At 45.5% G+C, this 22,928-nt stretch overlaps 1 protein-coding gene across 1 annotated transcript in view; it reads right to left on the bottom strand.

Moving 5' to 3' along the window:
* LOC110617833 overlaps nt 1-22,928 on the bottom strand; it is a gene marked incomplete at its 3' end in the record, with an annotated part of 55,984 nt that overhangs the window by 15,045 nt on the left and 18,011 nt on the right. Inside the window, exons 3-4 of the mRNA XM_043957752.1 lie at nt 7,548-7,645; nt 6,560-6,783 (exon numbers count right to left, since the gene is read on the bottom strand). Coding sequence (XP_043813687.1) covers nt 6,560-6,783; nt 7,548-7,645 — 322 coding nt within the window. The remainder of the gene's footprint in view (nt 1-6,559; nt 6,784-7,547; nt 7,646-22,928) is intronic.

The raw sequence follows: 22,928 nt of genomic DNA, 5'->3' as shown, positions 1-22,928 counted from the left end.
GAGTTAGGGATCGCACCACCCCTCGATCTTCAAGAGGTAAGTGTAGATCCTTACCTTCCTAGTGTTTTAAATGAAGTTTTAAGTGAGTTTATGGGAGTTTTAATGGGTAGATATGCATGTTTAGGTTTATGTGGGTTTTATGCCCAATGTATGTTTACGCCTGGTTATGTGATGTTATGTTGAATGTTTAAGCTAGTTTATGCATGTGGGAGAGTGTATGCATGATTGGGAAAGAGCAAGTGAGCTTATGGGTTGTTTTGATGGTTTTGGCCTATGTGGGTCATAAGCTATCCATGTATGCTTTTGATGTTGTTTGTGGAGTTTAAGCAAGTTGCTAAGCTCCTTTGTGCATGGTTAAGAGTTTGTGCATATGTTAGGAAGTTTGGTGCTTGTTTTGGGATGTTTGAAATGGTTTGGGGGGCTGTTGGTGCATGAGGCTGAGTTCTGGACGAACTCAGGTTCGGCCGCCGAAGGTGGTTTCGGCCGCCGAACCTGCCTATGGATGCATGGAAAGGCCGCCAAACCTTGCCCCCGAAAGTTTTGTTTTGGAGCCGAAGCAGACTTTCGGCCGCCGAAGGTGATGTTCGGCCGCCGAAAGTGCCTGACTTTCGTCTCTGGAGAGAGGGTTCGGCTGCCGAAGGCGCCCCCGAACCTGCATGACTTTCGTCTCTGGAAGAGACCTTCGGCCGCCGAAAGTGCCGCCGAAAGTGCCCTGTCCAGCCTTTTCATGAGTGCTATGTATGCATGTTTCCTTGATGCTTTTAGGGTTTTTTGGGGCGTTGTTTATGAGTTGTTTAGAGTATGTTTAGCACCTCACTGGAGTCCACCTGTGTAGGATCGGACCCGAGTATCCGAGGTGTTTAGCAGTGTCAGCCGTTTCAGAGTCGGCCCCGAGCTAGTCAAAGGTGAGTGGAACTGAACCTCATGTTTTAAAATAAATCAAATGTTAAGCATGTTCATGCATCATGATTACCATGTTATGTAATAGGTTGTTTGCATTAGAATTCACGAATATGATGCATTGCATAATACGATGAAAGTGATGTGGATGAATCTTGAATGATCCTCTAGCCCTCAGTACGATATGATATGACATGATATGACATGGTATGATATGAGATAGAAAGACCAGGTCGCCCCTGGCACTATGCTATGTAAGCGAACACTAGGTGAGGCCTAATCGCCCCTAGTGTAGTTGGACATGTTATGACATGAGTTATGTAAGTGAATACTAGGTGTGGCCTCATCGCCCCTGGTATAGTTGGACATATTACGGTATGTTGAGGGCTATGGGTGACAAATTCATCCTTGATGTGTTATGTTTGTGTTGTGATGCACTCCATGATAGCATACTTTAAAATGAATTGTTTTCCTTGTATGTTTTTCCGCTCACTGGGCTTTATAGCTCACCCCTCTCCCCTAACCCCAGGTTTGCAGGATCAGAGATAGATCGGGAGATCATCAGGATATGACTATGGTTATGATATGTAATAGAATAGTAGTGGACATGATGTATTGTAAAGTTATGTAATGATGTAAAAGAGTTGTATTGTAAAATAATGTTGTGCAATATGTTCAGAGTTATAGTATTGTGCTTGGCCCGAGTTGGATAATCCCTTTGTACATGAGTTTTAGTTTTATGTTGATGTATGTGTTGGACCGAGCTTGACATAGGGTATGCTGACCCTAGGGGTTCTATGAGTTCAGTCATAGTGCATACACAGGTCAAGCTGGTTAAAGGTAAAGTTTTAATTGTTTTATGAATGTTTGTCATGGTTGGGATTGTACTAGCTGTACAGGATGCTTAATAGGCTTGCTACGGGTCCCGGCGGCCTTATGTCGATCTGGATCCTAGCGCCGGTAACGGTCCGGATTTTTGGGTCGTTACAGGACACTCTAACTCGGATACGATCAACCCTAAACTCTCTGCGGCTCTAGAAGAAATGAAAGAGTGAGAAGCACTGGGGTCCATCAAAGCATACACCTCAGAACACCCAATGATGAGATTACCTGACACCACTTTGTTCGACATGTCTGCCTCCTGTTGCGTCATGGTGAAAATCCGTGCTGGAGCTGACGAACCTGCACCTCGGGAACCCATCCCTGAAGAAGAGGCTGACCCTCTCCCTCTACCTCTGCCACTGCTTGGTGGTCGGGCTGAAGCTGCTAACTGAACGACACTACCTGAGGTCATCTGCTGGGATGGTGCAACCAAAGTCGCCTGAGGACATTCCCGTGCATAATGTCCCTCCTGCCCACATCTATAGCAGGCTGAAGATCCCAACAAACAAGCTCCTCTGTGCGGTCTCCCACATCTATTGCACACTGGAAGATCTGTGCCAGAGCTGGAGCCGCTACTCATTCCTAGACCCGTCTTAAGCTTGTTCCAGAACTTGCCTCTCTTTCCTCTGAATTTCTCCCATCTCTTCTTGCTCGCACTTGTTGTACTCTGCGAGGAGGAACCTGGTTTCGCACTAGAAGACTGTGCCTTTGACTGCTTGACTACTCCCTGACTTATGGCACTGGCCTCCATCTTTCTCGCAGCATCCACAATGGAGTGGAAACTCTCCTTCTCCGCGTGGAGAATCAAAGAGAAATACCTGGGATGGAGCCTCGTGGCATATCTCTTTGCCTTCTTCTGATCCGTATCATACGCCTGACCCACATACGGTAACAATTCCAGGAACTTATCTGTATACTCATCAATGCTCATCTCCTCCGTCTGTCTCAACTGTTCAAACTCCACAACCTTTAGTTCCCTGGAACTGTCAGGAAAAGCCCACCCAGCAAACTCATTGGCGAACTCTTCCCATGTCATACTATCCATTCTGGGGTCCACATAGTTCTTGAACCATTCTCTGGCTTTCTTGCATTTTAATGTGAACCCTGCCATCTCAATGGCTCTACTGTCATCTGCTCCCAACTCACTTGTAATCATTCTGACTGCACTGAGATACTCAAAGGGATCATCTCCCGTGTTGAATTTAGGAGCATCCAACTTTAAGTACTCGGTCATCTTCACCTTATTTCCCCCTGAAGAATTGGGTTGTGCTTCAACAACAGGGGCTACTGGTTCAGGTGGTGGTGGTGGAGGTACTGTTTCTCTGGCTTCAGGAGATGCTGAACTTTGATGAAAAGGTGGGGGTGGATACATGTGATAGGGTGGATAGAAGGAAGGATAGGGCATATATGGCATATAGGGTGGATATGGGGCAAAGCTGGAGTAATCCGATGTGCCTCCCATCGGATACCCTGGGCCCTGTGGAAAGGGTGGATAGCCAAACCCCGAGGCCTGCGCACCTCCCTGAGACTCCCCCATACCTTCTTCTGACCTTCCTCTACCCATACTAACATCTCTACTCTGATCCTCCTCCTCCAAAGCAACTCTCTCTTCTTCTGCTCCTTCCCTTCTGCCTATTCCTCTTCTGCTCTCGTCAGAAGACCTTCTAGGGTCTCTTGACGTTCCTTCCCTGCTTGACCTATGAGTCCTTGCCCTTGGCAATGCAGGAGGACGAGCAGCTGTACCCTCACTTTCAGGTGGGACTCCAGTCAATCTCGCGGATCGACGAGTTCCTCGCATCTTAACTCTCTCTGAAAAACACAACACATAACAGAGCACATAAGCGCACATCACACATCATATGAGGCACATGCATACATACTAGCAGTTCACAGCATCAGACAGACAGGACTAACATCCTATCCTAGTGGACATGTTTTCCTATTGTGATTGACCCACTAAACCTCTATGAGCCCAACTCTATCTCTATAGGTCCGACCATATGAACCTAGGGCTCTGATACCAATCTGTAACAGCCCGGAAACCGAACTGCTACCGGCACTAGGATCCAGATCGACTTAAGGTCGCCGGGACCCGTAGTAAGCCTGCTATACTGTCTGTGTACCTGTGAAATCCCATACATGATCATACATTTTCTATTAAAACTTTTCTTTCCTCCAGGGCTTAACCTGTGCATGCACTCTTTCTGGTCTAATAACTCATAATGTTAAGCCTGGTTTTCTCATATGCATTAACATTCAAAGAAACATACATAAACTGATCATGTGATTACCACAAGGGATTACAACTCTTATAAGTCAAGCACTAAGCTACACACTATACATTATCTCTTTACATCAACATGTCCATACTAGCTATTACATAACTCTGCTTCTTCCACACTCTGCTGGACTCCCTCTGGACTCTGAACCTGCACAACTGGGATTAGGGGAGAGGGATGAGCTATACAAGCCCAATGAGCAGAACGATATAAACCATAAGTTGAAAACATGATCTTATGGAATGCACTACAGCACATCATCTCAGGGACAGACATGACCACCAACAATCCCACTCAAAGGATGCCTGGCCTAGCCAGGTCTTACAACCTCAATCTGCCTGGCCCGGCCAGGTCTTACACTCTGCCTGCCTGGCCCAGCCAGGTCTTACTATCTCTGCTGCCTGAGCTAGTCAGGTCTTACCTACAGATGGTTGCCTGGCCCGGCCAGGTCTTATAACAGAGTTTGGGCTATTGGAGTCACCTTGGTCTATCCACAGCCTCATACACATCGTATATGCAATGCGTCATCTTCGTGAAACTAATGCAAGCATCCTACTATAATCTTATGATGCATGACATATGCTCCAAATAGTTTAGTTCTGAAAAGAGAAGTTCCACTCACCTCTGGCTGATTCTGTACTAACTCTGCAGGTCGGAACCTGTGCTCACTGCTGACTTCCCTGATTCCTCTGGTCCGTACCTACACAGGTGGACTCAAATGAGGGACCAAACTAACTCACGAACAGCTCTAAGAAACTCCCCAAACGCCCCCTCTAACAGATCCTAAAACAAGCACATAAAACATGCAAAAGAAAGCTGGACAGGGCACTTTCGGCGGCAGGTTCGGCGGCCGAAACTCCCCTCTAGAGACGAAACTCATGCATGTTTGGCGGCACCTTCGGCAGCCGAAAGTCTCGTCCAGAGACAAAACTCAACCTTCGGCGGCACTTTCGGCGGCCGAACCTTGCCTCCAGAGACGAAAGTCCAAAAGTTCGGGGGCAAGCTTTGGCAGCCGAAACTGCCTCCACAAGGGGTTCGGCGGCCGAATCTTCCTTCGGCGGCCGAACCTGGTTTTGCCCGTTGGGCAGAACCCTGCTCTGTTTCATGCAAAACTTACCCAAAACGTACCCAACATGCATATCAACTACTCCCAACTAGCACATACCATAAATCATGCATAAAGAGGTTCAAAACTATTCTAAAACCTCAAATAAACACATCAAACAACACTTAACATGCTTGAACATCAACATCTCCCAAACCTCTCACCTACACCTACTTATGCATACTACCCATCAAACTTCCATAAAACCTTTAAAAATCATCAAAGAAGTTCAGGATCCACCCTTACCTCCTTAAGAACTTGAGGATGAGTGCTCTTAACGTGGAGATATGGAGAAAACCTCTTCCAAAGCTCCAAACTATCAAACTTGCTATTTTTGCTCAAAACCTTCAAAACACACCAAAACTCGTAAAACCCTTGAAAGATTTGGTGAAAAACATGAAAAACATGAAAGTCAACTTGAGAGAGGCTTGAACTCACCTCTGGCTGCAAGTGGAGGAGAAATATCCTCCTTCCACCGACCCTTGGCCCTTAAATAGGTGGCTGGCCAGACCACCTTCGGCAGCCGAACATGAATCCGAAACCATGCAATATTCGGCGGCTGAAAGTGACCTTCGGCGGCCGAACCTTTGCATTTCTCCCTTGTTGCTTTTCTTTCAAAAACTCATTTTCCGTTATACTTAAAACCTTCAAAACTCTAAAATACACATGAAAACATATGTCTTACCCTTCTCGAGGGTTCCGACACTCGAAATTCCACCAGACTACAGGAATTCTGATGCCGGACTCAAGCCGGGTATTACAAGTTCATCCTTGATGTGAAATGTTTGTGCTGTGATGCATCCCATGATATCATATGTTTTAAATACTATGTTTTATTATTCTGCTCACTGGGCTCTAGTAGCTCACCCCTCTCCCTTAACCCCCAGGTTTGCAGGTACAGGGTAGACCAGGTGGTCAGCAAGAGTAATGAAGTCATGGTCATGTAATAGCTAGTGTGGACATGAAAAATGTTGATATGTTATGTTGAGTACAGTCATGTAAAAGTATGGTATAAAAATGTAATGTAATGATGATTATGGGAGTTTAGAGTTGTGCTTGACCGTAGTATTATGTTAATCCCTTTCTAGTACATGATCTTAATGTTTAATGATGATTATTATAAACCAAACTTAATTTATGTTGTATCACCCCGTTGGAGCATTGATGAGGACTCCAAGGTGGGGTTAATGTTTATGTTCATGAATAGTGCATGCACAGGTTGAGTTTGGTGAATGAATGGAAAGAAAAGTTCAAAATTTTTATGTATGTTGTTGATCATGTATGGGATTAAACAGGTTCACAGGATGAATGTTTGGCTTGCTACGGGTCCCGGCGGCCTTAAGCCGATCTGGATCCTAGCTCCGGTAGCGGTCCGATTTTCGGGTCGTTACACCTTCGGTTGGTGCATAGCTCTTTGAGAAATTTTGCATACCTTGGAATTTGCTTTACAGCATCTAATAGGGGAATGTTGATTTCTACCTTGCGGAATGTCTCAAGTATTTCTTTCTCCTCTTTCTCCTTTTGGGATCTTGCAAATCTTCTTGGGAAGGGGGGAGGTACCTTAAATTTCTCCACTGATTGCTGGTCTACCTTGGTCTGTTGGGAGCTAAATTCTGCCTGGATTGTTGATTTGGACAAATCAACTTATGCCTTCTCGGTGATTTGGGCAGGTTGCCTCTGCTGGGTAATTCAGTCTGCCTATCGATTGGGTCTGTGATTTGGGCAGATCGACTGCCCTGATCACTTTCCAGCAGATTCTCTTCAGTGACCTGTTTTTGCATTTTCTCAGGCTTGCTGTCTTGAAGCTCTTTTCCACTCCTCAATGTGATAGCACTAGCATTTTGCCTTGGATTTATCTCAGTTTGGGAAGGCAGCTTTCCTTGTGATTCAAGCTTACTCAAGGATGAAGCCATTTGTCCCATTTGTTGCTCAAGATTTTGCACAGTGTTTGCTAAGGACTTCACTATCTCTTCAAGGGGTGTATTGGACTTTTGAGGTGCTGTTGGGGCTGGATTTCTTTAATGGTAATTTGGATATTGATTGGCCCTTGCATAACTGAAATTCGAGTGATCCCTCCAACCTGGATTGTATGTATTAGAATAGGGATCATACCTTCTTTGCCCATTAAAACCTCCAACTGCATTGACTTGCTGGTCCTCATCTTGAAGGGAAGGACATAGATCAGTTGGGTGGTTCATGTTTGCACATATTCCACATGGCTTGGGCTGCTGAATCTGCTGGACTTATTGGGCTTGACCCACAACAAGGCTACGGACAGCACTGGTGAGATCAAAAATTTGGGATGCCAAAGTGGATGTACTCACCTCATTCATCCTTCTTGGTGGCTGTTCTTGATCTCCAAACTACTGTGAAGCTGCTGCCATAGTAGAAATTAAGTTCCTCATTTCTTGAGGTGTTTTGTCTTGAATTGATCCTCCACATGCTGCATCAATAAACTTCCTCTCCGCGGGTAGTAAACCTCCATAGAAATAGTCGATTAGGGATTTTTCAGAAATATCATGCTGAGGGTAGCTTGTGCACAACCTTTTGAACCTCTCCCAGTACTCATATAAGCCTTCAGAATGCTTTTGCCTTATATCACTTATTTCTCGACGGATATGTAATACCCGGCTAGACTCCGGTATCGGAACTCCTACCGTCCGGTGGAATCTCGGATGTCGGAAGCCTCTAGTAAGGTAGAACCATGATTTCATGAAATGTTTTAATGATTTTTGATGATTTTAAGTAAAAAGAAAATGAGTTTTTGCATGAAAACAACCTTAGAGGAAAACCCAGGTTCGGCCGCCGAACCTCAAGTTCGGCCGCCGAACATGCAGGCATTTCGGGTGTGCCTTAGGCCCCCGAAGGCATAGGTTGAGGAAAGTCCAGGTTCGGCCACCGAACTTCAAGTTCGGCCGCCGAACATGGCATGCATGCGGAGGCACGTTCGGCCCCCGAACGTGGCCTGGCCAGCCACTATAAAAGGGTCCCTTAGCCGAAAACGGGCAAGTTTTTCTCCCCATTGTCGGCCAAGGTGAGCTCTCCGCCATTCCTCACCAATCCTTGAGTTTTTCCTTCAAATCTTTCAAGATTTTCACAAGTTTTTGCTTTGTTTTGAAGATTCTCGAGTTTAAAGCAAGTTTTGGAGCTTTGAGGTTCAAGAACTCAAAATCTCCCACCTCCGAGTTTAGGACGTCTCTCTCTCTCGATCTTCAAGAGGTAAGAGCCGATCTTAAGCTCATTTCATGTTTAAAGTAAGTTTTATGCAAGATCTATGGGGTAGAATGCATGTTTAGCTCATAGTTAGGTTTTTGAGTTAATGTTATGTTTTGAGCAATGTGGATGCAATGTGTTGTTGTTGTGTGTTGTAGTTGGGGATTAAGGTAGTTTGAGACCCCTAGGAGCTTGTATGCATGTTTTGGTTGAGTTATATGCATGATTAGAAGTTTTGGGAGGCAAATGTGCATAAAGGAGCCAAGTTTCTGCCCTTTGGCAGAAACCAGGTTCGGCAGCCGAAGGACCTTTCGGCCACCGAACATGGCTGGGGAGGCAAGCCTTTCGGCTGCCGAAGTTGCCCCCGAAAAGAGACTTTCGTCTCTGTCTGGGACTTTCGGCCGCCGAAGGTGCCGCCGAACCTGCCCTGTCCAGCCTTCCTTTGCATGTTTTTGCATGATTGTTTTGAGGTGTTTTAGGGGGTTTTTGGGGAATGTTTTTAGAGTTATGTTCTAGTTGTTTGGTCCCTCATTTGAGTCCACCTGTGTAGGTTCGGACCCGAGGAACCGAGGACCCCAGCAGTGAGTTCAGCTACTTCTGAGTCAGCTAGCCAGAGGTGAGTAGAATAAACCTTTATGCTTTTAAAGCAAATGAGTTATACACTTGAGCACGTTCATGCATCATGAATGCCATGTGATGAATTAGGTTGTTTGCATTAGAATTCACGAATATGTTGCATTGCATTTATGATGTTGATGTGGATTGGTTATTGGATGACCCTTTAGTCCTCATATGATATGATGATGTTACGGCATGATATGGTATGGAAGTCCAGGTTGTATCCATTCTACGTCCCTGGCACTATGTAAGAGAAAGTCCAGGTTGTACCCATTCTACGTCCTTGGCACATTGGTATGTTATGATATGTTATGTTAAGAGAAAGACCGGTTGCACCCATTCTACGTCCCGGCACTTTGGAATGTAGAGAACTATTGGTGACAATACCATCCGAAATGTGATTTGTTGTGATGTGTTGCATTACATGATGGCATGAGATTTTAAATGTTGTTTTCTTCTATTCTGCTCACTGGGCTCTTGTAGCTCACCCCTTTTCCCTAATCCCCCAGGATTGCAGGTACGGACTAGACAGAGAAGTCAAGAAGAGTAAAGTCTTGTAATTGTAATAGTTAGAAAGTGGACATGATAAATTGTAAGATGATGTATAACTGAATAGTTATGTTATGTATAATGATATTGAGGATTAGAAGTTGTGCTTGACCCTATAGATGTTGTAATCCCTTTTTGTTACATGATCTTAATGTGTATTGATGACTATGTTAGCCAACTCAACACATGTTATGCCACCCATTGGGGGCATTGATGAGATCCCATAGAGGGGTCAAGATTATGATGATGATTATGTTCAGTGCATGCACAGGTTGAGTTTGGCGTATGATAGAATGTATGAAAGAAAAGTTTTAATTTTTATGTATGTTGTTGATCATGTATGGGATTAAACAGGTTTACAGGTTGCATGTCAGGCTTGCTACGGGTCCCGGCGGCCTTAAGCCGATCTGGATCCTAGCACCGGTAGCGGTTCGATTTTCGGATCGTTACAGAATGGTATCAGAGCCCTAGGTTCATATGGTCGGACCTAGAGTGTCGGGCTCATAGATGTTATAGAAGGTCAAGCACAGTAGGAAAATCATGTCCACTAGGATAGGATGTGGAGTCCTGTCTTGTTTGATGATGTGAAATGCCATGATTTTATACATGTGCATTAATGCTATGATATGAATGATATGTATGTGATGAGGGTTCATGTGTGCCCGCATGAACCATATGATGCTAATGTTTGCTTGTTATGTGCTGCCTTTCAGAAATCAGAATGAGGGGAACTCGTCGATCAGCAAGATTGACTGGAGTGCCACCTGAGGATGAGGGCATGAGCGCCCGTCCTCCTACATTGCCTAGGGCGATGTCTAGTAGGTCTAACAGAGAAAGAGCAGTTAGAGACCCTAGAAGGTCTCTGGATCTGGGTAGAAGCAGATCAGTCAGAGGAACAGTTCAGGGTGGAATGTCAGAAGACATGGGGGATGATATGGACGTAAAGCAGAGGAGGGATGGCAGTTTGGGAGTTAGCATGTCAGAAGAGGGAATGGGAGAGTCCCAAGGAGGCACTCAGGCCTCGGGATTTGTTCAGCCACCCCACTACCCACACTTCTCAAAAAATCCCGGGTATTCGATGGGAGGTACATCGGATTACCCTAGTTTGACCCCTTATCCCACGCAGATGCCATACCCACCCTACTACCCACCATATTCACAGTACCCAATGTATCCACCCCCACCTTACTATCCAAACCCTACCTCAGAAAATGTTGCCCCACCTCCACCACCTACAGAACCAGCAGCCCCAGTTACCCAACCTTCTAGACCTAGCTCAGCCAGTGGGAGCAAGGTCAAGATGACCGACTACATGAAACTGGGTGCTCCTCAGTATGAAAAAGGGGATGACCCATTTGTGTATCTTGAAAGGGTTAAGGTGATCACAGATGAGATTGGGGCTGATGACAGTAGAGCCATTCAGATGGCTGGGTTCACTCTTAAGTGTAAGAAGGCACGAGAGTGGTTCAAGAATTATGTGAACCCAAGGGTAGACAGCATGTCTTGGGAAGAGTTTGCAAACGAGTTTGCAGGATGGGCTTTTCCCGATAGTTCAAGGGAGCTGAAGATGATAGAGTTTGAGCAGTTGAGGCAGACTGAAGAGATGGGTGTAGAGGAGTTCACAGACAGATTCTTGGAGCTGTTGCCATTTGCAGGGCAAAACCTAGACACAGATCAGAAAAGGTCAAGGAGGTATATCATGAAACTCCACTCTAGATATTCCTCCTTGATCCAGTCAGCAGATAGGGAGAGCTTTCATGCCATAGTGGATATGGCTCAGAAAATGGAGGCCAGTGCCATCGTTCAGGGATCAGTCAAGCAGTCAGTGGCACAGCCTTCTGGTTCTAAGACCCCAGGCTCTTCTTCTTTTAGTGCAGCAGCTTCAGGCAGCAAAAAGTGGAGTAACACCACTAGGAAGACCAAGAAGAACAAGTTTTGGAACAAGGTCAAGTCTAGTCTGGGACTAGGGAGTGGCTCGAGCTCTGGTGCGGAAAATGCAGTTTGTGCAAAGTGTGGTAGGCTACACAGGGGAGTTTGCCGGGCTGGGACAGCAGCCTGCTTCAGATGCGGGCAAGAGGGACACATAGCTCGGGAGTGTCCTAGGGCAGCTTTTGGAGCACAGTCTCAGCAGACAGCTTCTGGTAGTGTGGCTCAGCCAGCAGCTCCAGCCATGACTCAAGCCAGTGGCAAAGGCAGAGGGAGAGGGGCAGCCTCTTCTTCAGCGGGTTTCAGAGGTGAAGGTCCATCAGCTCCAGCACGGATCTTCACGATGACTCAACAGGAGGCAGATGCACCTAACACCGTGGTGGCAGGTAATTTAGTCATTGGTTGTTCAGATGTGTATGCCTTGATGGACCCTGGTGCATCTCATTCTTTTATTGCTCCGAGAGCCGTTCAGAGGTTGGGGTTGATGATCTCTGAGTTAGAGTGTCCCCTCTGGGTCAGTGGACCCAAATGTGATCCATCAGTGGCAGAGTCAGTCTGCCAGTGTAGTCCTGTGTTTGTTGAGGGAAGATGCTTGTCCGCCGACCTGGTGGTTCTAGATTTGACAGCTTTTGACGTCATTCTAGGGATGGACTGGTTATCTACCCATGGTGCTACCTTGGACTGCAGGGACAAGGTAGTCAGGTTCAGAGGTCAGGATGGGTCAGAGGTTGTCTTCAGGGGAGACAGGAGGGGTACACCTAGAGGTCTGATATCAGCTCTTCAGGCTCGTAGGTTGCTTAGGAAGGGATGTCAGGGGTATTTGGCTCATGTGAGAGAGCTTAGTAGTCAGGTTAGAGAGCCCACCTCGGTGCCAGTGGTTAGAGAGTTTTTAGATGTGTTCCCAGACGAGCTGCCAGGTTTACCACCTGCTAGGGAGATAGAGTTCGAGATAGAATTGATGCCTGGAACCCGACCGATCTCTATCCCTCCCTACAGGATGGCTCCAGCCAAGTTGAAGGAATTGAAAGAACAGTTGCAAGAGTTGGTAGAAAAGGGCTTCATCCGACCGAGCACTTCACCTTGGGGTGCACCAGTTTTGTTCGTGAGAAAGAAGGATGGATCCCTTAGACTTTGTATCGACTACAGGCAGTTGAACAAAGTCACTACCAAAAATAAGTACCCATTGCCAAGGATCGACGATCTATTTGACCAGCTAGCCGGAGCAGGTTGTTTCTCTAAAATAGATCTGAGATCGGGGTACCATCAGCTAAGGATAAGGGAGGAGGATGTGCCGAAGACAGCCTTCAGGACCAGATATGGGCATTTTGAGTTCCTTGTAATGCCGTTCGGGTTAACCAACGCCCCTGCAGCATTCATGGATCTCATGAATAGAGTGTTTAGTCAATACCTGGATCACTTTGTTATTGTCTTCATAGATGATATCTTAGTGTATTCCAGGAATGCAGAGGAGCATGCCCATCATCTGAGGTTGGTTCTGCAGACCTTGAGGGAACATGGCTTGTATGCCAAGTTCTCTAAGTGTGAGTTCTGGTTGAGGAGCATTTCATTCTTAGGGCATGTAGTGTCAGAGAACGGGATAGAGGTGCACCCTAAGAAGACAGAAACTGTGGCTAACTGGCCTAGACCCACTTCAGTGACAGAGATTAGAAGTTTCTTGGGTTTGGCAGGTTACTACAGGAGGTTCGTTCAGGACTTCTCGAAAATAGCAGCTCCTCTGACCAGGTTGACCAGGAAGAATCAGAAGTTTCTGTGGACCGACCAGTGCGAAGAGAGTTTTGAAGAGCTTAAGAAGAGGTTGACTTCAGCACCAGTTTTAGCTCTGCCATCTAGTGATGAGGACTTTACAGTCTTTTGTGATGCGTCCCGTGTGGGACTAGGTTGTGTACTGATGCAGAATGAGAGGGTGATTGCTTATGCTTCTAGGCAGCTGAAGAAGCATGAGTTGAATTACCCCACGCATGACCTAGAGATGGCAGCAGTAATCTTTGCACTCAAGATGTGGAGGCACTACCTCTATGGGGTAAAATGTGAGATCTTTACAGATCATAAAAGCCTGCAGTACATCCTGAGTCAAAGAGACTTGAATTTGAGACAGAGGAGATGGGTAGAACTGCTGAGTGACTATGATTGCAAGATTCAGTATCATCCGAGTAAGGCGAATGTCGTGGCAGACGCCCTAAGCCGGAAGTCACTAGGCAGTCTATCCCACATCACGGCAGAGAGGAGACTAGTGGTGAAGGAGTTTTACAAGCTCATTGATGAAGGTCTATAGTTGGAGTTGTCTGGTACAGGTGCTTTAGTGGCCCTGATGAGAGTGACACCTGTGTTTCTGGAGCAAGTGGCTCAGAAACAACATGAGGACCCATAGTTAGTGAAGATTGCCAGGACTGTTCAGTCAGGCAAAGACAGTGAGTTCAGATTTGACAGTAAGGGGATCCTCCGCTATGACATAGGGCTAAAAGGAGACATTATGAGGGAGGCTCATAATGCAAGATACAGCGTTCACCCCGGAGCCACCAAGATGTATCAAGATCTGAAGAAGGTTTATTGGTGGCCAGCGATGAAGAAAGAAGTGGCACAGTTTATGTCAGCCTGCGAAGTGTGTCAGAGGGTGAAGCTGGAACATCAGAAGCCGGCTGGAATGCTTAACCCACTACCTATTCTAGAGTGGAAATGGGAGAATATAGCTATAGACTTCGTAGTGGGGTTACCGGCGGCGTCCAACAGATTGGACTCCATATGGGTGATTGTGGACAGACTCACCAAATCTGCTCACTTCATCCCTGTCAGGAGTGGCTACTCTGTGGACAAGTTGGCGCAGGTATACGTGGATGAGATCGTCAGGCTGCATGGGGTTCCTGTTTCTATAGTGTCGGATAGAGGGCCCCAGTTCACCTCCAGGTTTTGGCGGAGTCTGCAGAATGCCATGGGTACTAGGTTAGATTTCAATACTGCCTTCCACCCCCAGACTGATGGACAGTCAGAAAGGACCATCCAGACTATCGAGGATATGCTCAGAATGTGTGTGCTGGACTTTGGCGGTTCTTGGAGGCAGCATCTACCTTTGGTGGAGTTTGCCTACAATAACAGCCATCATGCTAGCATCGGGATGGCTCCATATGAAGCTTTATATGGAAGGAAGTGTAGATCACCTGTTTGCTGGGAGAAAGTTGGAGAGAAGGCCTTGGCAGGGCCTGAGCTAGTAGAGATTACCAGCAGGGTGGTACCCATAATCAGAGAGAGAATCAAGACTGCTTCAAGCAGACAGAAGAGTTATGCAGACATCCGCAGACGGCAAGTAGAGTTTCAGGAGGGAGATCTGGTATTGCTCAAGGTGTCTCAAATGAAAGGAGTGGTTCGTTTTGGGAAGAAAGGTAAACTAGCCCCACGATACATCGGACCCTTTGAAATCTTGCAGAAGATTGGAAATGTGTCGTACAGGCTAGATTTGCCTGCTTCAATGGCAAAAATCCATCCGGTTTTCCATGTTTCAATGTTGAGGAAGTTTGTGTCAGATCCGGGCAAGGTTCTTAGTGAGCCTGATGTGGAGGTCCAAGAGAATCTCATGTATGTTGAGCAGCCAGTACAGATCATAGACACCCAGATCAGAAAGCGGAGAAACAAGGAAATCCCGATGGTGAAAGTCCTATGGAACCACCACAATTTGGAAGAATGCACTTGGGAGACACGGGAGTCCATGCTCCAGCAATACCCTTATCTTTTCTGAGGTTTGTCCCTTGTGAGCTTTATGTGTTTTATGTGTATGTTATGTGTATGCCATGCTATGTGCTAGTTGAGGAACATTCGGGGACGAATGTTCTTAAGGGGGGGAGAATGTAATACCCGGCTAGACTCTGGTATCGGAATTCCTACCGTCCGGTGGAATCTCGGATGTCGGAAGCCTCTAGTAGGGTAGAACCATGATTTCATGAAATGTTTTAATGATTTTTGATGATTTTAAGTAAAAAGAAAATGAGTTTTTACATAAAACAACCTTGGAGGAAAACCCAGGTTCGGCCGCCGAACCTCAAGTTCGGCCGCCGAACATGCAGGCATTTCGGGTGTGCCTTAGGGCCCCGAAGGCATAGGTTGAGGAAAGTCCAGGTTCGGCCGCCGAACCTCAAGTTCGGCCGCCGAACATGGCATGCATGCGGAGGCACGTTCGGCCCCCGAACATGGCCTAGCCAGCCACTATAAAAGGGTCCCTTAGCCGAAAACGGGCGAGTTTTTCTCCCCATTGTCGGCCAAGGTGAGCTCTCCGCCGTTCCTCACCAATCCTTGAGTTTTTCCTTCAAATCTTTCAAGATTTTCACAAGTTTTTGCTTTGTTTTGAAGATTCTCGAGTTTAAAGCAAGTTTTGGAGCTTTGAGGTTCAAGAACTCAAAATCTCCCACCTCCGAGTTTAGGACGTCTCTCTCTCTCGATCTTCAAGAGGTAAGAGCCGATCTTAAGCTCATTTCATGTTTAAAGTAAGTTTTATGCAAGATCTATGGGGTAGAATGCATGTTTAGCTCATAGTTAGGTTTTTGAGTTAATGTTATGTTTTGAGCAATGTGGATGCAATGTGTTGTTGTTGTGTGTTGTAGCTGGGGTTTAAGGTAGTTTGAGACCCCTAGGAGCTTGTATGCATGTTTTGGTTGAGTTATATGCATGATTAGAAGTTTTGGGAGGCAAATGTGCATAAAGGAGCCAAGTTTCTGCCCTTTGGCAGAAACCAGGTTCGGCAGTCAAAGGAACTTTCGGCCGCCGAACATGGCTGGGGAGGCAGGCCTTTCGGCTGCCGAAGTTGCCCCCGAAAAGAGACTTTCGTCTCTGTCTGGGACTTTCGGCCGCCGAAGGTGCCGCCGAACCTGCCTGGGTTTCGGCTCTGGAGGGACTTTCGACCGCTGAAGGTGCCGCCGAACCTGCCCTGTCCAGCCTTCCTTTGCATGTTTTTGCATGATTGTTTTGAGGTGTTTTAGGGGGTTTTTGGGGAATGTTTTTAGAGTTATGTTCTAGTTGTTTGGTCCCTCATTTGAGTCCACCTGTGTAGGTTCGGACCCGAGGAACCGAGGACCCCAGCAGTGAGTTCAGCTGCTTCTGAGTCAGCAGAGCTAGCCAGAGGTGAGTAGAATAAACCTTTATGCTTTTAAAGCAAATGAGTTATACACTTGAGCACGTTCATGCATCATGAATGCCATGTAATGAATTAGGTTGCTTGCATTAGAATTCACGAATATGTTGCATTGCATTTATGATGTTGATGTGGATTGGTTATTGGATGACCCTTTAGTCCTCATATGATATGATGATGTTACGGCATGATATGGTATGGAAGTCCAGGTTGTACCCATTCTACGTCCCTGGCACTATGTAAGAGAAAGTCCAGGTTGTACCCATTCTACGTCCCTGGCACTATGTAAGAGAAAGTCCAGGTTGTACCCATTCTACGTCCCTGGCACATTGGTATGTTATGATATGTTATGTTAAGAGAAAGACCGGTTGTACCCATTCTACGTCCCGACACTTTGAAATGTAGAGGACTATTGGTGACAATACCATCTGAAATATGATTTGTTGTGATGTGTTGCATTACATGATGGCATGAGATTTTAAATGTTGTTTTCTTCTATTCTGCTCACTGGGCTCTTGTAGCTCACCCCTTTTCCCTAATCCCCCAGGATTGCAGGTACGGACTAGACAGAGAAGTCAAGAAGAGTAAAGTCTTGTAATTGTAATAGTTAGAAAGTGGACATGATAAATTGTAAGATGATGTATAACTGAATAGTTATGTTATGTATAATGATATTGAGGATTAGAAGTTGTGCTTGACCCTATAGATGTTGTAATCCCTTTTTGTTACATGATCTTAATGTGTATTGATGACTATGTTAGCCAACTCAACACATGTTATGCCACCCATTGGGGGCATTGATAAGATCCCATAGAGGGGTCAAGATTATGATGATGATTATGTTCAGTGCATGCACAGGTTGAGTTTGGCGTATGATAGAATGTATGAAAGAAAAGTTTTAATTTTTATGTATGTTGTTGATCATGTATGGGATTAAACAGGTTTACAAGTTGCATGTCAGGCTTGCTACAGGTCCCGGCAGCCTTAAGCCGATCTGGATCCTAGAGCCGGTAGCGGTCCGATTTTCGGGTCGTTACAGATCAGTTGGGTGGTTCATGTTTGCACATATTCCACATGGCTTGGGCTGCTGAATCTGCTGGACTTATTGGGCTTGACCCACAACAAGGCTACGGACAGCACTGGTGAGATCAGAAATTTGGGATGCCAAAGTGGATGTACTCACCTCATTCACCCTTCTTAGTGGCTGTTCTTGATCTCCAAACTACTGTGAAGCTGCTGCCATTGTAGAAATTAAGTTCCTCATTTCTTGAGGTGTTTTGTCTTGAATTGATCCTCCACATGTGTAACAGCCCGGAAACCGGTACCCTCTTTGTCACGGTCCGAACCGCTCGGCACTAGGATCCAGATCGGCTTAAGGCCGCCTAGACCCGTAGTAAGCCTATCCTGAACTCTGTGTAGCTGTTAAAATCCCATACATGATCCGACTGGACTATTAACTGTTAAAACGTTGCTATTAAACAACCAGACTTAACCTTTCAAAACACTCTCTGTAGGTTCAATCATATGAACCAAAATGCTCAGATATACCAATCTGAACTAACCCTCGGGCTATCTATAATACACCAGTGATGCTTTACCAAGTAACCTCCATACCCTATGCGCTCTGCAGCATAGAACCCACTCTGTAAGGGTCAGCATATCATAAGTTAACTTGGCTACCATAGAGTCACAGGAATCAAACCTGGTTTTCTCTAATGGTCTACTCTGTGGATCACAGGAATCAAACCTGGTCTTTCCTTTGCACTGGTCTTGGGTCAAGGGAATGAAACCCTATCTTCCCTCACAGTTATCCTTCACTGGGTTTTCGAAACACAACATTGATTAAGTCTGTTTTGACACAGTTCTCATCAAGAAACTGAAAACAGGATACATGCATATACAAGGGATAAACAAACACTAGGCAAAGCACATTCTAAACCATATCATACTGACATACTAGCTATTACATGCCTTTACATATATTTCTTTTATTTACATCATGTCCATACTAAGCTATTACACATGCAGTCTTCTAGTCACCACTCTGCTGTTGCTGACTTTCCCTGCTATACTGAACCTGCAAAACTGGGATTAAGGGAAAGGGATGAGCTTCTAAAGCCCAGTGAGTAGAAACACTAAAAATAGTTCATTCATACACATCTTTTATGAAAATGCAACACAACTCATAATTTCCACATCATTGATTGGACATGACTTCAAAACTCCCTCGACGGGCTATTGATGTCGCCTGGGTCCAATCATCTGGAATTAGACATGACCTCAAAACTCCCTCTAAGGGCTATTGATGTCGCCTTGGTCCAATTCCCACTATCAATGAATAATGCAATGCACCATCTTCGTGATTCTAATGCAATCACCCTAATACATATCATAACATTCATGATGCATGGACTATGCTTCATACATTCCATTTTCTTACAATAAAAGATTAAGTTTAGTTCTACTCACCTCTGCTCCTCAAGCAGAAACCTGACTGACGCTGCAACTGCTAATCCTGACAACCTCCCTGAACTGTCGGGTCCAATCCTATACAAATGGACTCGAATGAGGTGTCAAACATACTCTTATTAACTCTTAAACAATCCCCTATAATCCCCTCTGAACCTCTGAAAACAATCACATAAACATGCAAAAGAAGGCTGGACAGAGCACCTTCGGCGGCACCTTCGGCGGCCGAATGTGCATGACAGAGCCGAAAGTCCATTCTTTCGGAAGCAACCTTAGGCAGCCGAACCTGCCTCCACAAGGGGTTCGGCGGCCGAATCCTCCCTTCGGCGGCCGAACCTGAGTTCATCCAGAACTCAGCTTCGTGCATGAACAAGCCTGCCAAGCACCAACCCCACTCCATACATGCATACCTCCTCCTTCACTCACATATACTCAGGTATATGAACCAAGGGGTCCAAAACTACCTACTAACCCCAACAACACAGCAACTAGAACACATATACATATTTACACCATTAAAACATCAAAACTAAACCTATATACATAACTCTCCCCTTAACCTCTTTAAAAGCTGTTATAAATCATTAAAACAAGTTTAAAGACTTCCCTTACCTCTTGAAAACAGAAGAGGAACAGCCAACTCAGCAACTCCTCCTCCAAAGCTTCAAACCCTCACAACTCTTCTTTTCTCTCAAAAACGTTCAACCCCTTTTGCAAAAGACCAACCCTCTGCATAAGCTGATTAAAGCTTGCAGATGAGTCAAGGGAGACGTGGCCAAACCTCTGGTCATGATCTGGAGGTAAACACCTGGCCAAACCACGGACTGAGGAGTGTGCACAACTAACCGACCACCTCAGCTTCGGCTGCCGAAACTGCATGCAAAACCATGCAACTTTCGGGGGCCGAACATAAACTTCGGGGGCCGAACATTGGGCACTTTCGGCGGCCGAACTTACCATTCGGGGGCCGAACATGACAGAAACTCCTTAAGCCACTTCTCCTCAAAACTTAACTCTTTTCTGAATCAAACCTTTGAACCACTTAAAAACCTTTTAGAAAACCTTCACTCTTACCCTTCTAGAACCTCTGCCATTCCGGAATTCCACCGGATGGTAAGAATTCTGATGCCTGACCTAGCCGGGTATTACATTCTTCCCCCCTTACAAAACATTCGTCCTCGAATGTTAAAAACAAACAGATAAACATATAAAGCCTACCACTTCTCTCGAAAGAGAGAATTCCTGAATCTCTATTTTCCTGAGTTGAGTCCATACTGCAAACTCTTTGTCGGAACTCTACAGCTTTCGCTGCGCTATGCTGATCCTTATTCCTTTTTCTCTTTATCTTTTCTTACCCAACCTCTTTTCTAACCTTTCATTCCCAACTCTCAACTGGTAGCATTCAAAACTTTGATCACACCAAAACCATAAACAACTTTTATCAGAGCCGCTAAAGATCATCAATCCTAACAAGGAAAACGTGGTACTTACTTACCAGCTTGCACTCACTGATCTTATTAACCTATCAGCGCAAAACCTTAAGGATTCATCGTTCGTTTCCCACACCAACTTGTGCATATACGCGGGTGAGGTACTAAGTCAGATAAAACCCTTAACTACCAAGCCTCTTTTCCACTATCCTGACTATTCTTAGCTTTCTCTCTGCAGGTGCCATTCTGTAGAGGAAAGAGAGGAAGCAATGGTTCCGCGTCCAGATACCATTCTCATTCCAATCCTACCTCCCTGACAGATGGTAAACCTGACAGCCTACCTGGGAAACATCTAGTACGCACTAGAAAAGGCACTGAGGCTGATTCCCTGTCCTGACAAACTTGCTCACAAGAGCTAAGAGAACCCGCTGACAACCTTTCCTGTATAACGATGAGCCTGTAGGACTGATATCAACTGCTAGGCACCTATACTCTGTCCCCCTAAAGGACTGCCTGACCCATCCAATTTCCCCACCTTGTCTCTATGGACACAGGTAGTACCATGAGTAATGCATCAATCCGCCCTAGAAGGACGTCATACAGTCACCTCTAGAACCATAAGGTCAGCTGGATTGCATCTACTCACCACAAACTCTGAACTGAACTGACTGACTCTATCTCAGATGGATCACACTCAGGTCCATTGACCCAAGAAAACCACTCTAAGCCCAGAAGTCACCAAACCCATGCTGTCATCGGCTCACTAAGCAACAAGAAAAGCGAAGACACTGGGGTTCAAAACAACTAGCAGACACATCTCAATACTTTCACGTGAACGCACCTGACGTCACCGTGTGTGATGTAACAGCCTCTTACTGAGTCAGGGTGAAGATCCAAGCTAAAGCAAATGGAACTTCTCTCGGGAATCCACTGAAGAAAAGACTGACCTTTTCCTCTGCCTCAACTACCACCTCTTCCCAGACTAACGCTAAACTGTTTTGTTGTTTTTTTTTTTTTTTCTGATCGATCCCACTTTTCTTTCTGCTTTTATCTTACTTACCTTTACTTCTTACTTGAGAGAACCATTCTCACTATGCCTGGGATTAGGAGAAACCTGAAACATAGCATCTTATACCACAACTCTCTCTTTAACTCTTTTCTGATACTCTATGTCTTTAACTCTTAGCTATTAACTTTTCTCTAACTCTCCATCTCTTTACCTGTTACTCTGAACATGTAATTCTATTCCATTCTATTACTTTCAATCCGACTAGGATCCACAAAAACAAACATATACATCAAAACTCTCAAAAAGAGCATACCTGGCACCACTGGATCTGAGGGTGCTATTCCCTGCTGAACCTTTCTACCTGAAACAGTCCGCTGGGACCGAACCATCCAAGGCATCATACGACACTCACGAATCACATGCCCCTTCTGTCCACACCGATAACATCCTATTGTTCCTGCCAGACAGATTCCCTTATGCAATCTACCACACCTCAAACATTGTGGCTTGCCTATACCAGAACTTGGACCAGCACCACTAGTCCCTATTGTATTCTTCTTTGACCCTTTAAGGCCCCTAACCTTTTTCTTTGTCGCTTTCCCCCACTTTGCTCCTTTCCAGGTAGCTGTACTCCAGGTGGAGGATTCATTCTCTCCTATCCTAGAATCCTTGGTCTGAGTATCCTCTAAAGTCTCTTCATCTACATTCACCTGTACACCTACATCCCTTCTTTGCACAGCCACTTCTAGCTCTCTCCTGTTTTCTGATTCTAGATTCATTCCTTCTTTACTATCATCAAAAGACCCTTCCGACGGATCTGAATCACTCTGAGGACTAATTCCACTCATCTTAGCTCTGAAAACACAAAACACAAATAAGCAAACATTAGCACACATATAGTTCATATGAAAGACACATGAACATAGAACATATACATGCATAGCATCCAGCATGGCATTTCACATCAGCATGCAACAAACTTCCTAGCTCAGTGGACATAATTTAACTTATTGTGCTTTGCCTTTCTATAACCTCTAGACCAACCTCTTTTCGATGTGAGATATCTCTAAGCCTTGAACAAAAATGCTCAACACACCGTACTTATGAGGCCCTATGCTCTGATACCATCTGTAACAGCCCGGAAACCGGTACCCTCTTTGTCACGGTCCGAACCGCTCGGCACTAGGATCCAGATCGGCTTAAGGCCGCCTAGACCCGTAGTAAGCCTATCCTGAACTCTGTGTAGCTGTTAAAATCCCATACATGATCCGACTGGACTATTAACTGTTAAAACGTTGCTATTAAACAACCAGACTTAACCTTTCAAAACACTCTCTGTAGGTTCAATCATATGAACCAAAATGCTCAGATATACCAATCTGAACTAGCCCTCGGGCTATCTATAATACACCAA

This window comes from Manihot esculenta, chromosome 6, assembly GCF_001659605.2.
Source record: "Manihot esculenta cultivar AM560-2 chromosome 6, M.esculenta_v8, whole genome shotgun sequence".
In the NCBI taxonomy this organism is placed as follows: Eukaryota; Viridiplantae; Streptophyta; class Magnoliopsida; order Malpighiales; family Euphorbiaceae; genus Manihot; species Manihot esculenta.
Note: the sequence above shows the minus strand (reverse complement) of the source record. Positions and strands in the feature narration are given on the sequence as shown.